The sequence below is a fragment of the Protopterus annectens genome, chromosome 6.part0, assembly GCF_019279795.1.
Source record: "Protopterus annectens isolate FY-2018-M chromosome 6.part0, PAN1.0, whole genome shotgun sequence".
NCBI classification, from domain to species: domain Eukaryota; kingdom Metazoa; phylum Chordata; order Ceratodontiformes; family Protopteridae; genus Protopterus; species Protopterus annectens.
In genome coordinates, this window is record NC_056737.1 from 320,238,564 (window position 1) to 320,254,834 (window position 16,271).

Consider the following 16,271-nt stretch of genomic DNA (forward strand, 5'->3'; position numbering starts at 1 on the left):
TCCCTTTCAAGTTACCCCCCTTTAGCTGTGTCTGAAAAGGAAAAGATGACATACTTTAATGCATTATTTTACGCAATGAACTAAGGAGATTGAATCATAGAGGAAATTTGTACATGTGGGAAGTGTTTTATCCTTAGCAATCTATTTCGGTAACTTAATTGACATGAGATGTATAATATGCATGTGCAAGAAGCCTTCTACATGTAATATCAAGTAGCTGAGAAAATCCATGATCTTGATCAAACATGAGGAAAATTATGCACTTTCCTTGCAAGTCCCTAGAATTCAAAATCCATTTGTGATATTTGGTTGGCTAGATGGACTGACAGAAGTAACTTAACTATACCTCATTCATGTCACTTCTTTGCATAAAGTAGCTGCCTGCTTGTGCAAAGGCATGGCTGTTATCTGCAACTCTGGTAAGGCAGTTTCAGTGACTGACAGATCATTGGAAGATGGGTGGAGGATGGAAGAACTGAGTGTTTGCTGTAATTCTTTCTTACTATAAGAGGGAGAGGGGGAATCATGGGTTGGTGTCACATGAGGTATGTAGGCATCTTATGGCATTTTACACATTTGTGTAAATGTAGCATTCAAAGAATGCTAATTTTATTCCAAAGCCATTCCTTGGGGTGTCAAGGGAGGAAATGTCTTCCAAGTTCTCAACAGGTGCCTTTACATAATACCAAGCTGGCTTACTTCTGCTCGCCAGTCCCCACCTAAGCATAACTGCAGTACCAGATGGTGGACCAAAGCACTCCTTACTCATCAGCTATGCCATACCTAGATAGAGTAAACCCATCACCCAGGTAAGTGGTTCACTGGGCACTAGCTTAAAGCAGCCCTGAGAAGATTAGGCTAGGATGGAAAGTAATTGTTTAGGGAAAATGTTGTTTAAACTGCTTTCATATTCATTTCATAAAGAAAGCAAGGGCTTTATTGTGCAGCTAATAATATTTCACAAACACATTAGAACCATTGATCAATACCAGTAGCCAGTGCATGCAGAGGGATCTCTATCCCTGTTAGCCTAAGGGAATGCCAGCTGCCAGTGAGCATGCTTAAAGCCTCCGAGGGGAAAAAACTGACACAGAAAAGTATCAGCAGGATTAAGTATTGTGGGATCCATTTGCATTTATATCACCAGCTCTCTGGTTGTCAAAGCTGACTTTGTTGGAAGATATTAACCCTGGTCTGTGATTATCCACCTGAGATGTGATGGGAGTCTAGGGGTTGAGAAGTTATAAGGAATAGTAGAGGCACAATGGGGATATGGTAAAGAGTTCTTTTGAATAGTGTTTAATGAGTGTGGACTTTGTATGAAACAGAATAATAATAGTATGAAACACTTATTGTGCCAAATTTCTGGTGCAGGATTGCCTATGATGATTTCAAAAAGAACTTTACAAAAATTGAGATGTGCAATCTTACCCCTGATGCCCTCGAAAATGAAAAGCTTCAAAAATGGACAGTTTCAGTTAATGAAGGACGCTGGGTGCGAGGATGTTCTGCAGGTGGATGTCGCAACTATCCAGGTACTGTACACTGTGTTATATGCTGCACTATGGCATTAGTTTGTAGTAGCTCACCTGGTGATAAAATTATATAGTTAAGAGAATAAAGAGCTATGTCACTTCTGAGTAAATGCTCCATTTTTCTGAAAGAACCATTGACCTCCTAATAAACTTGTCCTCGCAAACTTCAGGTAGTTATTAGGCATTGAGGAGCCTAGCCCATTTTTTGAATTGCTCCAAAGGACTTCCTGGTTAAGGAACTCATTCAGGCTCACACAATACACAATTGAAGGCTGAGGGAATCAAACCCTGTATGTACCACAGGAAGCAGTTTGTTAACAGCTCATAGTCTTAATACTTTGCGCTAACTGACAGACTTACTAGTAAATGAACTGTGAAAGTTGCACTGATGCAGTTCATATGCAAGCAATAATACCTGATAGGGTGAACATTAGTCGGGAAATAGTGGACCATCTAGAGATGATGTATGGCTTATTATTTCCCCTAAAATGCCCACCCTTGTCAGACATCATTGCACTTAGATAATGGGCTGCTAAAATGCTTCATATTTATTTATTTTTTTTAAGTATATACATTTTTTGCATATTTTTTCCACCTAATATTTCAGCATATGTAAATATTATTGGAATAAGTATTTTACATCCAAAATTTAAGTTATTTAAGTATTTAGTGCACACACACACGCCCAGAGATACAGATAGACAGACTCACACACAAATGCTATTTTCTTTTTTAACACCATTATTGAATTATCACTTAAGATATAGGCAAACATACACTTATTTAAAAGAAAACAAACCATATTAACATGCTCCTAGTTACAAACATTATACATCACTTTTTTGTTTAACTATCATCAATCCAACATTACATAAAATGCTCAGTTATTGCCTTCCCTTAAACCTCACTCCTTTTCCAAACCAGTATTATGCATATATTGTTAATACTATTTCCATTTTTTCTGTATAATTTGCTCCTACCCCTTTCTAAAGATCCCACTTCAATTTATTTTATCTGTTACAATAGTCAGTACTTCAAATACAGTTGGTTTAGAATTTTATTTCCATTTTCTAGTAACTGCTTTTTGGGGAGCCACCACAATTAAACTTAGCAGAGCCTTACTATGTCAAGGAAATGCAGTTCTTTTACCCCAGTTCAATAAATAATTTCCTTAGTTATACCTATTTTCTTACCCAGTATTTTTGAAAAGGGTACTCTGCAGGGATTTTTGAAGTGTGTCAAATCATTACACTCCCTCAATATATATTCTCAGTTACTTCATACTTTCCCTTTATACCTCTAACATTTGCAATCTACATGAGAAAAAAATTCTTTGGAGTATGCTTGGGGTATAAAAATAGCTATGCAAACACTTCCAAGAAAAAAATTCTAAATCTTCAAGACTTTGTTTTGTATGTAGGAGCCATACATATGTCCTCCCATTGTTTCTTTGTGAATTGCTTATCCATTCTCTCTTCTCAATCTTTTCTAACCTCCTCTGATTGATTCCTATAGTTATCGTTCAATATTTTATATGGCCTACTAATTATCCCTTTTTTAACAGCAGGCTTGATTCTAGATTCAACTAAAATCTCTATCAGAACATGTCTTTCACTTGGGATCTCCCTATCCCTTTCTCTTTGCCTACAAACTGATATCAATCCCTGATAGGGGAGGCAGTATCTAGCCTGCAGTCCAGTGTCTTGGCCTCTTCCCATTCTGTTACCTTTTCCTCTCTAGTTATTTCCTCCCAATGCCTTGGTCCTTTTGTGAGTTTTCTCCAATAAATTCCAGCCCCTACTTGCCTATTCTGTGTATCCCTAACTGTAGTTATCCCTATTGGCAAAATCTCTTTTTGCCATTCTTTTGTTGGCTTCATTCTTAGAATACTTTCTGCTACTATAAGAATATAATACTCTGTATGGTTGTCATTATTCTCCTTAAGAATCTGCATCCAAAATCCCACTCTCTCCTTATTTCTTGAATTTTCCTCATCATTATCCCTTTCCACTTTGAATTATAGCTTCCGACTTGTGTTATGTATATGAGCCTTAACTGTGTAGTTCTAAAATATACCTTCAAATCAGGAAATCCTAAACTACCATGTCTTGTTGGAGGGATCAACTTATCCCACTTGACCATTGCCACAAAATGCTACTTTCTTGATTGAATACATCTCAGATATCTCACTGCAGTCAAATGAAGGAAAAAAATATAGTGCAAGGCGCTGCAGCCCCCATTCCTCTAAACTATGTCTGATTTTGTCTCATATTTTTGCTCTTTCCCACAAAATGTCATTTTTCTGGTAAATCAAGTGACAGTATGCTCCCCCCACACTACTGCAGAGATGTTAAAGCTGTCAATGCACTGACAGACCCTAGCAGAATCAATTCCTCTTGGACTACAAAAGAAAACCCTAAACAAAGGCCTGTGATTTAGCTACTTTTCTGGCTGTAGCTGGATAACTTCTAAGTATAGTTTAAAACAAGTTCTGAGCCAAACATAAATGAGGGTAATTAGAGACAGAAAAGAAGCAGTCCTTTTACAGAAGGTAAAGAAAATAACAATGACCCACACAAATCCCATTATATGTCAATGGCATGAGAATTCACGGTTACGTTATGTCTGGCATGAGTCATACAAAGCATTATGGGAAAGAGAAAGGGTTGAGAGAGAAGAAGATCACGTTGATACATCAAGCCCCATTGGTAGCCATGTTGTGAAAAACAGGCTAAAATTACAAATAAAGCACTTAGAGTGATTCTGAAGTGTTAAAACAGGTCAGGAAACAAAGACAGAGTGAAAAAGATTTGTTTTAGTTCTAGGGTGGAGTTTTCCTTTAACAGTACAGTGATTAAACATAAAGCCCCATGGCTCAGAGGGATAAAGCCCTTACTGTGCCCCAGATGACCAGTGTTCAACTAGCAGTGCTGACACTGACACTGGCACTGTAGGTGCCATGAGGGAGAGGATAGGAGTGAGAAGCTGATGTTGGGTCACACATTCTAGAGAGAGGGAGGCAGCTTCAGCTCAATGCAATAGCAGCACTAAGAGCCTGGTGATCTCAGTGCTGCATGTGGTATACTATTGGCTAAGAGGTTGCCCATGCTGCTCCTGAAGGCAGCATGTGAGAAGCTTACAAAGTTGTTGCTGCTGCTGATTGGTGAGGGACAGGACACACAACTCAGTGGTAGTATGATGCTGCACCAGCATCCTCTATTTCCTCACTGGCCCTGGACGTGGGCTATGTTGAGTGAGCCTGAGGGAGACCAACAATGGTCTGGTAGACCCAGTGAATGAGCTAAGGAGCTGGTAGCAGTTGATGGTCAGCAACAGGGAGGGAAAACAATGTTTAAACAATAACCATTAGAACATGTCGCATCTTGCATGATATCTAATTAGAAATCAAATTTAAAATCTTACAGTCCAGAAGCCTTGAGACAGTTCAGCATCAAAAGATTGTATTTACTTTTGGATATGGCTCCCACTGGTGATTTTTCTTAATGGTATGCTACACCGGGACTAATTTCTACTCAGATTAAAGATAAATTGGTGGCAGATTAACCCAGATGCCAGAGGTTTTACCTGCTATCCCACATTTCTAAATCTATCAGTACATAAGGCATCCACCCAAGTATTCAGATGCTCTGTTATTTCAAGAAGGGAGACTCTCAGGACCTTTAACAGAGTTTTGGAAGTTCTGTTTAAGACCACTATTAGTGCATGTCAGATCATGGGTAAGGGATAACACAGAGTTCCTGGGGCTTATACCTCCATATTGTTATGTATGTTAGATGTTGAGGACTTATATATCTGCATACCCCATGAAGAAGGCACTGGCACACTGTTTCATTAGCTATAAGTAGGGAAGGTATATACCAATTAATTTAATCAATTTTTACTGCTGTTACTTCAAAATGTACTCAAGATGAATGTATTTTATTTTGATCATACTACCAGGTATGGCAACGGAAATTACTTTTGACCCATTTATGCTGATTTGTTTGTGGGATTTTCAAAATCACACTTGATTTATGCAGGCCACAGCATCGTTCTTTTATAAATGGAGAAGTTGTGGTGGATATTCTTAGATGATTACTAGTTATTGTGGAAAAGTAAAATTTTCAAGTTACATATTTTTTGAGCTATCTTAATAGTAATATTTATGATATCAGAGCTAATGTAAGTAAAGTATATTAACTATAGATTTTCTTGATGTATTTCCAAACTGATTGATTATTCTATCCAGATGTACATCAAAAATCATTTTTAAGAAACTAAATCTAATTTTAACAGCTGCTAGCTGCCACCCCATGTTTATTGTTAATGACCTTCCTTACTCCCCTTTTTAAGGATCTGTATGATTTGTAGTAATCCTGATGACATGGAAAATCAAGCTGTTGATTTACAGGACAAATTTTATGTAAGAGCTACAAATCAAATGTGGTTAAAACATGGAAAGAAAGAGCTTTGAGTCACTCTAGGAGTAATCTCTTGTGCTGTCACTACAGTAACACAACTATGGTATCTAATTCATAACCACTAAGATTTGTGACAATGTTTGATAGCAATATCTTTAGGATCCAAAGTGTTCTGGGCAAAATTTCACCATTGTAAAAGGTAGACAATTTTGTTTTCTACAGTGGTCTCTGATAGTTATAACCGTACCTACAGATGGGTCAGAAACATTTGACAACAATTAGTGGCTAAATTTAAAAATCCACATAGAACCAGAAGCACACAAAATTTATTGGGTAGAAAACCTGCTGAATATTCCATTGTGATTCATGTACATTGCGTCAATATTTATAAATCAAAAACCTTTACTTCTAAACTATTCACCTTTCAGGTTAGGGAACCAATTAAACATGGTAGTGAATGGGTAATTGACCTTGTTACATGTTTTCGTGGTATGTTCTGTGGAGATCAGATGTTCTGCCAATTAAAACAATTATTGAATATTGCTGATGCCTTTATGAAAAGCCTCCTTAAATACATTTTGCAGTGGCTTATGATGAGATTTAACTTGGACTAATTTGCCCTAGTTTTATTCATGGAATTTTTGACAACCAAAAGACTATGGTCAGCATTTCTCTATCTCACTGTAATGCCTATGCACTGGCCCTGTAATCAAGGAGCCTCAATCCTCACTGCTAGCACCAGTGAGGGACATGCACATTGGAAGGATGACAAGTATACACACACAGTACAGTACAATTTCCCTTAAGAACACATAAAGATCACAGTCAGTCTGGGGCTGGTTTCTCCCTCTTTCTCCAGATCCCCAATAGGACTCCCCACTGGTACAGCTATAGGGTTAAGATCTCAGCTGAGTGATCAAGCCAAGACCTCCAGCACTCTCTCTGTCCAACTAGTGCTTCGTGTCCCTGCCCAAGTAGCTGACACATACACTTTGATATTTGATTTATATACAAACACACACATTCCTGGGAAAGACTGGCACAGGTTTACTAGCTATGCTCCCTTATGCTCAGGTGAAAAGGTAGTTATAACTGCCACCAACCAGCTCTTATCAGCTACTATAAGGCCTTTACCAAAGGGTGACCAATTCTGCTGTGTAATGCTACTATTATCTAAATGGTAAGTGTGACCAAGACTTTTAAGGCTATTTAGGAATGGCCTATACAGTGTCACCAAGTACATATGCAAGTACACTAAGAGCTTAAATATCTCTAAACAATCCAACCATAATTAAAAGGTTTAAATATATTTAATAATAAATAATGAAAGAACAAGACAATACTCAATAACTCAGCACAGTGACAACAGAGTTCAGAATCACAAGAAATATTTTAAAACAACATTGCAGGACAGTCTCACATAAATACAGAAAACATCTAAACTAATCTTACTATAATCCTATTTATCTCTAAGAGAGATTACTGTAATCTAGTACTTACTATTAGCAAGGCAGAAATGCCGATGAGAGAATGTTTCTAGGTCCAAAGACAAATACAAAATGCATAGACTTTCTCTGAGAGATAGTAAACATTACTGCTAGGTCAACTGGATGACATCACTCTTTGTCACCTCTGCCTTCAGTTCCCAGGCTAACAAAAACTTAAAATTTAGCACCTCGGTGTCAGAAATATTTATCTCTCAGAAGTTTGCCTAGAACTGGAAGTCATAAAACAGTTAAACACTTTTACATTGGAAACCTGTAATTATTTCTGTTTCCAGACAATAGAAAGAAACCTCTAGCTGTAGACATCCTGTCTCCTAGCTGTCTTGAAACTGAGATAAACACAGTCGTAAAACTCTTTGCTTTTCTTGAAGGTTTGCAAGTTAACTCTGTATGTTCCAGCCTCTACCATCAAAACATGCATTTGCATAGGCATATAGTTTATATAAATTTCTGTTCTTTTCCAGTAGGGTACATCGTGGTTACATTCTTGAAGCTTAGTACATAACATACAGTTCAACACACACTTCTGCACCAGTAGTTTAATATCCACATAACATACAGTTTTCTTACATTTGTAAGACAAGCATACAAATCACATTAATATTTCACAAATGACATAGAATTATTTACAACATTTCAGCTAGCTGGGCTGGCAACCTCACACTCAGCATAGCAGGTTTGAGCATCAGTGAAAGCTATTGACCCATAGTCTTCCAATCTGCCTTCCTACAGTAGTACTGCTCCAAGATCTTCTTGGGTATCATTTACTCAAAGTGTAACTGTGTATGATACATCAAAGAACTTCTAAGTAATAGTCTGCATTACATGTTTTTTTATCCCCCAAATCCTATTTTATTTCTGTAACTTGAAATATGAAACATCATGCTATTGTAGCTTCTTAAGTACCGCTGTTATGTCTGGAAATTCTGGAATGAACTTGGAAAGATACTGCAACATACCAGGAACTGCAAAAAGAAATTACTTGTCAGAGTTTCTGTATATTAGTTGCTATAGTCTGATTTGATACCTTCAGAAGTCAAAACATGTTCCATAATAATTAGGAATGGGCAGAAATTGGAACTTTTTTATTCATTTGTGGAAAACTGCAAAAGGCCCTACATCTCCACATATGCAAGCATTATTAAGACATTAAAATAAAGATTTTAATAATATACTCTGCAAATATTCATTGGCTTGCAATAATTTAACAAATGTAATTTTTGTTTTAGAAACAGTGGATAGAAATAAGTAGGGTGGTGCATCGGAAACTCTGTTGGAGTAAAGGGACTTGCTATGATATTTGAGGCTTAATGCATCCCACTTCCCAGGCTGAGTGACCAAATTTCTATTTCTAGTATTTTAAAATTAAGACTGGCTAAATTATAATTATTGTGTGTTTTTATATTTTGTGTTTTTATAGAATTAGTCATTATGCTTTTAACTAGTGATTTTAAAGTTTTTCATATTAATAGGCTCACATAGTTGAGGTGAATTCATCACATTTTTTTCGCTGCTATATAAAATGTTTGTTAGTCATTATTAATTATTTTTGACTAAATCTATCAACATTAGTATGAGAGTGCTTGACCTGGTTATAAATAAAGATTTTCTGAGTGGACACCTGGCTAAATTCTTTCATACTAGTTGTTTTTTCAGATGATTTTGGTGCCTTTTTTAATAGTTTCTATTTCCCTTTGAAGTAGTACTAGAGCTGTTCAAGTAACTTTCCAGCATATCCACTTCTTCTACCTGTGGGACAGAAAAATATAAGATAACATTCAGAACTGCAAAGGAATATCCATTATTTTATCTTTAACTTTGCAACATATTCAAAAAATGCCAAATGTCCTTAAAATATAATCTAACTGATGACAGTGCCCTTGAACTAAAAATAAAAAAAATAGAATTGTCTCCATCTTAGCGGCTTAAGAGGTGCAATCAGTTTACAGAGAGAGAGTATATTTGACAAAATTATCTTTACGGACATTTTATTTTTATTTTTTATTTGGGTGGAAAATAAAAGGAAATATGATGTTCTGTGTCACTTTAATTCTTTCAACTACTCATTTTTATTATTCATTGGTATCTGGACAACGTCAGGTACCTTTTTTTTTTTGGACACCAAAATAAATATATTTTGTCGGACTACTCTGTATTTGTTTTCAAAGGTAGACACAAACCAATCCAAACAGCTAAACGGAACTTAGTAATGTTCAAACAAACAACAAAACAAAAGAATTTGACTATCATGTAAAAAATGTTAATGTGCAAATCTTTTGAGTAAAACCATGCTTTCTTAAAGCAATACATCAATATGATATTTAAAAAGAGTATACAGGCCAATAGAAATAAAATAAACAATCACATGAGAAAATTGTTAAAGTTACAAAGTGCAGAAATTTAAAATAAAATTTTTTTCAGTTTTAAAACTGGTTTGACGCTCTTCTTTACATTAACACCTGGTGCACAAGCAGCCCTAAAAAAGTTGATCTATTTATATTCCACTAGCTGAATGCGTAAAATTAACCCACCTCCATGTTTATCCCTATAAATTTTTTGAATAACCCTTAATCTAAATGTATGTTCTTTACCCATAAGTTCATTGTGGCTATACACGGCATTGTTAGTATCACATCTGCATATCTCAGCTAGATGTGAATATACTCTTTCCTTTACTTTACAATTAGTTTTATCTATATAAAAGCTGGTACATTTCACACAGTTAGCAAGATAAACAACATGTCCAGCATGTCGCCAATACAGTAAAAATAAATATTTTTTTACTAATAGGATTATAAACTTGATATCAACATTAATAAAGTCACAGTACAGACAACTGTGGCATGATATAGTCTCATTCTTATTAATCAATGATTTCAGATGAATAAAGATGAAGCATTTATAATATAATCTTTGTTTCAAGTTTTTTCTTTTTTAGAGATAAAACTAGATTGAGCGCCAACAATTTTAACTATGTCAGAACTTGATTTCATTATTGACCAATTAATTTTAATCATGTTTTTAATTTGAGATATTTGCCTATTAAATTTGATAAGATAACCTAATTTATTAGAATATGAATGCTTACTTAAACTATTAATTTCTAATCCTGACAAAAAATGCTTTTAAAATATTATGTTCTAATAATACATAATTCATATTATCTTTAAGTAACTAATTACTATATCCTCGACTTCAAAAGCCTTCTATCATATTATTAGCTTCATTATAAAAATGTTCATCAGAAGTATTCAATCTACTCGCTCTCAATAACTGACCTCTCACTATACTATTGTATGTATATCTGGGATGCATACTCTGTGAATACAGATATCTAGTTGTTTGAATGTCCTTCTTATATATACTAGCGTCAAATTTCCCATTATTAAAAAGTATGGTAACATCTAAGAAATGTATGTCAACTTTTGAATACTTCAAATGATAAAAATTGTGTGGATGGTTGTAACCTATCCACAAAACTATTCAGTGATAAATCATCACCAGTACAAATAAAAATATATTGTCTAAAAAAATGCTTATAAAAAGCTATGTATTCTGTCAACAATAATTCATTATTAAATATATAACTGTGTTCCCAGCTAAGGGCGGCCGCTGTGGTGCAGCGGTTAGCGTTGCCGCCTCACAGCAAGAGGTTCTCCGGTTCGATCCTCGGCTAGAGTGCCTTCTGTGCAGAGTCTGCATGTCCTCCCTGTGGTCACGTGTGTTTCCTCCGGGTGCTCCAGTTTCCTCCCACATCCCAAAGACATGCTGTCGGTGGATTGGACACTCTAAATTGGCCCTAGGTGTGAGTACGTGCATGTGTGTGCCTTCTGTGGAAGATTGGGCTGGCAACTCGACACTGTAAAACTCCACTGCCAATCATGAGGGGACAGGTGATCCACTGTGGCGACCCTTAACCGGGAAAAGCCGAAAGAAGAAGAAGACTGTATTCCCAGCTAGTAAGAGCTAATTTAGCATATGTGTTAGCCATGGGAGTAGCCATGGCTATACCTAATTTCTGGTGTAAGTACTCATCATTAAATAGAAAAATATTATCATTCAGAATGCCATCTAACATAGACAATTAGTTTCTACCCTCCTACTCTGTCTTTGTTTTTAAAGGTATTTAGAACATGTACTTTCTCTAATGCATATTTAAAGTGGCACAATAGACACTTGGGTTACATTAAGAAAGGGATTGTAAAGTGATAAGCAGTATGCTTGCCAAGCTTTAACATTGCAGAAACCTTAAAGAATAGTTGTTATAGCTGAAATCATTATCTTGGAAAGAAGCTATAAAAATCCTTTACTGAAGGCATTTATAAAGACTTCAAGAAAAAAAAAAAGAGATGTGATCTACAGATTAATTTTACAAAGAGAAGATAACATTATTAACAAGATTGGTACTGATAATTTAAATAACACAAAATATTTTAATCTGGTTTGACATGCTGTGTACAGTACAGACTCTAGCCTTATGCCATTGCATTCTTTGCTTCCTTTTGTATTTTATTATTTTTTTTACCCCTGCACCTGATAGCCATGGGATGCTTACTTGCCCATGCATTGCCTACAAGGTGAGAGCCAACAGCAAATCAGGTGCCATTATAGATATCAGGGGATTTTACCTTACAACCTTAGCATGCATTGTTTTCTTGCACAAATGCTCAGCGACTAACATATGATGGATACAGTATAGTGTTATCACTCACTCCCATGGTGATATAACCCACTCTTGTATGTTTCCCATGCTCCTGACTTTCCACATCATCTCTTTTTTTGAGGGGAAGGGACACTGATTACAAAAGGTCTGCAAAAGTGTATGCTTCATCTGGCACTGACACAGCACTTGGGCTCTAGAACCTCTGGAAAAAGAGCAAATAGGTGAAGTTGAAGCCAGGTATGGAAGCAAGGTACATAAAGAAAGCTGGTGGTGGAATGCAGATGCCCAGGAAGCCATCAAAAGGAAAAAAGGAGTGCAGGAAAAATGGGAGATAAAAAAGACAGACCAGGCTAAGAAGGAATACTGGTTGGTTACCAAAGAGGCTAAGACAACAGTTGCAATAGATAAGAACAAGGCATCAGAGGTATTCTACCAGCATCTGGAAAGTGACTCAGTAGATGGAACAAAGAAACTCTTGTTTAGTTGCAAGGCAAAGACAGAAAGATAAAGAAGATAGTAAGACACTCTTCGTAAGGAATGCCAGCAGCAACCTTCTCACCAGTCCTCAAGAAATCAAAAGCAGATGGAAGGAGTACTTCCATCAGCTTCGGAATGAAGAAAACCTCACAGAAGCTGTACTGCCCCAGGCACAGCCTGCAATGAAAGATGAAGAGGAGCCTGGCATCTAGAAGAAGCAAGAGCAACACTAACGAAAATGAAGTCAGGGAAAGCAGCAGGCACAGATGAAGTCACAGCAGATATGATCAAAATATTGGGTGATATAGTGGAGAAATGGCTCCTGAAGGTACTTACAGCATTATGGAGAGGAAATCTCTTATGACTGGAGAATAACTGCACTAGTGCCAATATACAAGAGCAAAGATGACATCCATAACTGTGAGCCATAAAGAGGTATCAAATTCCTGTCACACTGCATGAAAATTGTGGAACAGGTGATTGGTAAACGAATGCACAGTGTAGTAGAAACTAAGGTGGGAGTTGAGCAGTTCGGATTTAGATCAGGAAACAGTACAACTGACCCAATGTTTTCAATGAGATAGTTATGTGAGAAGAAGCTACAGATGAGAAAAAATGTCCAGTTAGGCATTCCTAGACTTGGACAAAGCATATGACAGGGTCCCATGAAAGGTGATTTGGGGAGTCCTGTGGTAGTTGGCAGACTCAGAAACATTGGTAGAATAAGGGCAGGCTATGAACAATGACCCAGTGACTCAAGTACAATCAGTGTTCTCTCAGAGGGATTCCCAGTGGGAGTGGGTGTGCATCAGGCTTAAGCTCTGAGCCCACTGTTGTTCATATGGGTGATGGACAACATTGGCAAACAGGTAAGAGGGGGCAGATCAACGAACTGGCAGTATGCAGTCAATGTGGTATTACAGGTAGACTCTCAGCAAGAACATCAACAAAGGATAGGGAAGTGGAATGCAAAACTGAAGGCACATGAGAGGAAACTGAGTATAGATAAGGCAGTTGCAATGGCAGTAAATGTGGGAAGTCAGAAGAAGCTCAGAACTGAGATAGATGGGAAGATAGTGGAACAGGTTAGCAGCTTGAAATACCTGTGAAGGTTAGTTGAGGAGAAGGAAAGTCTAAATGAGGAGGTTAAAGTTAGAATCAGAGGGGCTGCAGGCAACTGACACAGCATCACAGGCACTGTACGAGCACATCCACTCATGCATGAATCGTGCCATCCCAAATAGAACCAAAATGCTCTCATCCAAAACAAGGAAGCCAATCTGGTGGTCCCCTGCCATAAACAAACTTTACAACAAAAGGAAGAAACTTTTGCAGAAAAGAGGAAAATCCCAGGATGCAAAAAACTCCCTTACTAGCCTCAGTAAGAAACTGAGATGCCTCATAAAATCCTCCAAAGCTAGTTACGAAAATAAAATTGCCAAAGATTCCAAAGACAACCACAAAGCATTCTATAACCATGTCAAAAATCTAAATGGCAATGCTCAGATCTGCTCTGAGCTAAAACAGAATGGCATTAAATATACTGATCCAAAGGATATTGCTAATATCCTGGCAGATCGATTCAGTGCCAACTTCACCCCCTCTCACCCCCTAAATGGCCCATCTCAATACCGGAAGATTGCCAAATTCCAGTAATAACGGCCACACAGGTACAAAACGCACTCTCTAAAGCCAAGAATACAGCATCCATGGGACCAGATGACATCCCGGGCTGTGTACTACATGAACTACAATATGAACTGGCACCTCACCTAAGTGTCATGTTTAATCATAGCCTCACCTCAGGTTTCGTGCCCACTGAGTGGCGCAGAGCTACAGTTATCCCAATCCACAAGGGGGGATCCACCTTGGATCCCGGAAACTACCGTCCCATCAGTCTGACAAGCCTTATCTGCAAGGCCATGGAGCGTATTATCATGGAACTTATAAACAAAGACATTGGCAACCTTCAAACACTGGACCCCACCCAGTTTGGGTTTGTGAAGGGCCGATCTTGTCTCCTGAACCTGATTAACTTCTTTGAATCAGTCTCCAGAGCCATGGATAAGGGTAAGGTGGTCCACACAGCCTATCTAGACCTTGCCAAGGCCTTTGACACCATCCCCCACTCTGGAATCATAGATAAACTTACTAAGTTGGGCATTAATCCCTATGTCACCCAATGGGTTGCTAAATGGCTTACTGATAGAACCCACACTATAAAAGTAGCTGACTCCAAATCCAGCTCCAGACAAGTGACAAGTGGAGTACCTCAGGGTTCAGTCCTGGGGCCGCTCTTGTTTGGCATCTACTTCTCTGAAGTACAGGTCAACACTAAGGGACTCTGGCTAACAAAGTTTGCAGATGACTGCAAACTGGGAGCCATTATTGAATCCCCAAATGATGTGGATACTCTACAAAAGGGCCTTACAGAAACAGATGCTTGGTGCCAGAGCCATGGGCTCAAGCTCAATGCCAAGAAATGTATTGTTATCCCCTTTGGGAAAAAACATGTATCCATGAATTACCATATAGGTGGCAGTACACTAAACACAGAAAGTGTGATAAGAGACTTAGGGACACAGGTGGACAGTGGTCTCACCTTCGATAACCACATCGCCACAACAGTCAGGAAATCCTTCTATGTGGCACACCTCATCACGAAGGGCTTTTCATCCAGAAAAAAGGAGGTCATTGTCCCACTGTACTCATCCCTCATTAGACCCATTATAGAATACAACGCCCCATTTGGTATGTACCTCTCAAGACATCTGCAACAACTGGAAAGGCCTCAGAAATACCTCACTAAAAGAATCACAGGCCTAAAGCAGATGCCCTACGCTGACCGCCTTAAAAAACTCCAGCTATACTCTGTCATATCGTCTACTCAGAGGCGATCTCTGCTTAACATACAAGGCCATGTCAAACCCAGAGCTGTTGGACATGCTACACTTAAAGAAATCCCAATCTGTCAGAGCTACACGCTCCAGGGATCTAAACCTTGTCATCACAATAAACAAAACATGCTGGAGGGATAGGTTCCTGACCCAGAGACTCCCCAGACTCTGGAATAGATTGCCCATACATATCAAGCAGAGTGCCTCTTTGGACCTCTTCAAAAGGAACCTTGACGACTGGATGGGAGAAAGGAAATTCACTCCAGGGATCACGTCAGTCGCCCTGCTAGACAGGGGTCCAGGAAAGTAAATAATGTGGGAAGAAATAGCCAGGGAATTGTTATGGCTAGGCTTGTATAGGCCCTAGGGCTGATAGCCTAGTACCAACCTATGAACCTATGAACCTATAAAACTGTTTAATAAATAAAATAAAAAACAAATAAGAACCAAATTGAGTGCTTTCGTCCTGTTACAATCATGACCTCTTCAGAATAAAGAAATATTGCGTGCAGTTATATATACTCTAGTCACATCGCTACCCTTAATTAATTAAGTGGAATTTGAGGGAAACAACTTAAAAATGCACTGGATTCCTGTGTTGATATTTATCTGTTTACATCAGAGTAGAAGCCAATTTCAGAGAAATTAGAGAAAATATTATGGTGGTTTGGGCATGTGCAGAAAAGCAGACAATAATCTAGTGAAGAAGACATGGACATACAGAAAGTAGGCAATAGCGTCCAGTAAAGAGATAGCTGGATTGTGTATGAGAA

At 37.9% G+C, this 16,271-nt stretch overlaps 1 protein-coding gene across 4 annotated transcripts in view; it reads left to right on the forward strand.

Moving 5' to 3' along the window:
* Positions 1 to 16,271, forward strand: part of CAPN3 (calpain 3) — a 673,389-nt gene that overhangs the window by 377,483 nt on the left and 279,635 nt on the right. For all 4 annotated transcript variants that reach the window (XM_044074071.1, XM_044074072.1, XM_044074073.1 and 1 more), the window contains one exon: positions 1,375 to 1,535. In XM_044074071.1, coding sequence (XP_043930006.1) covers positions 1,375 to 1,535 — 161 coding nt within the window. The remainder of the gene's footprint in view (positions 1 to 1,374; positions 1,536 to 16,271) is intronic.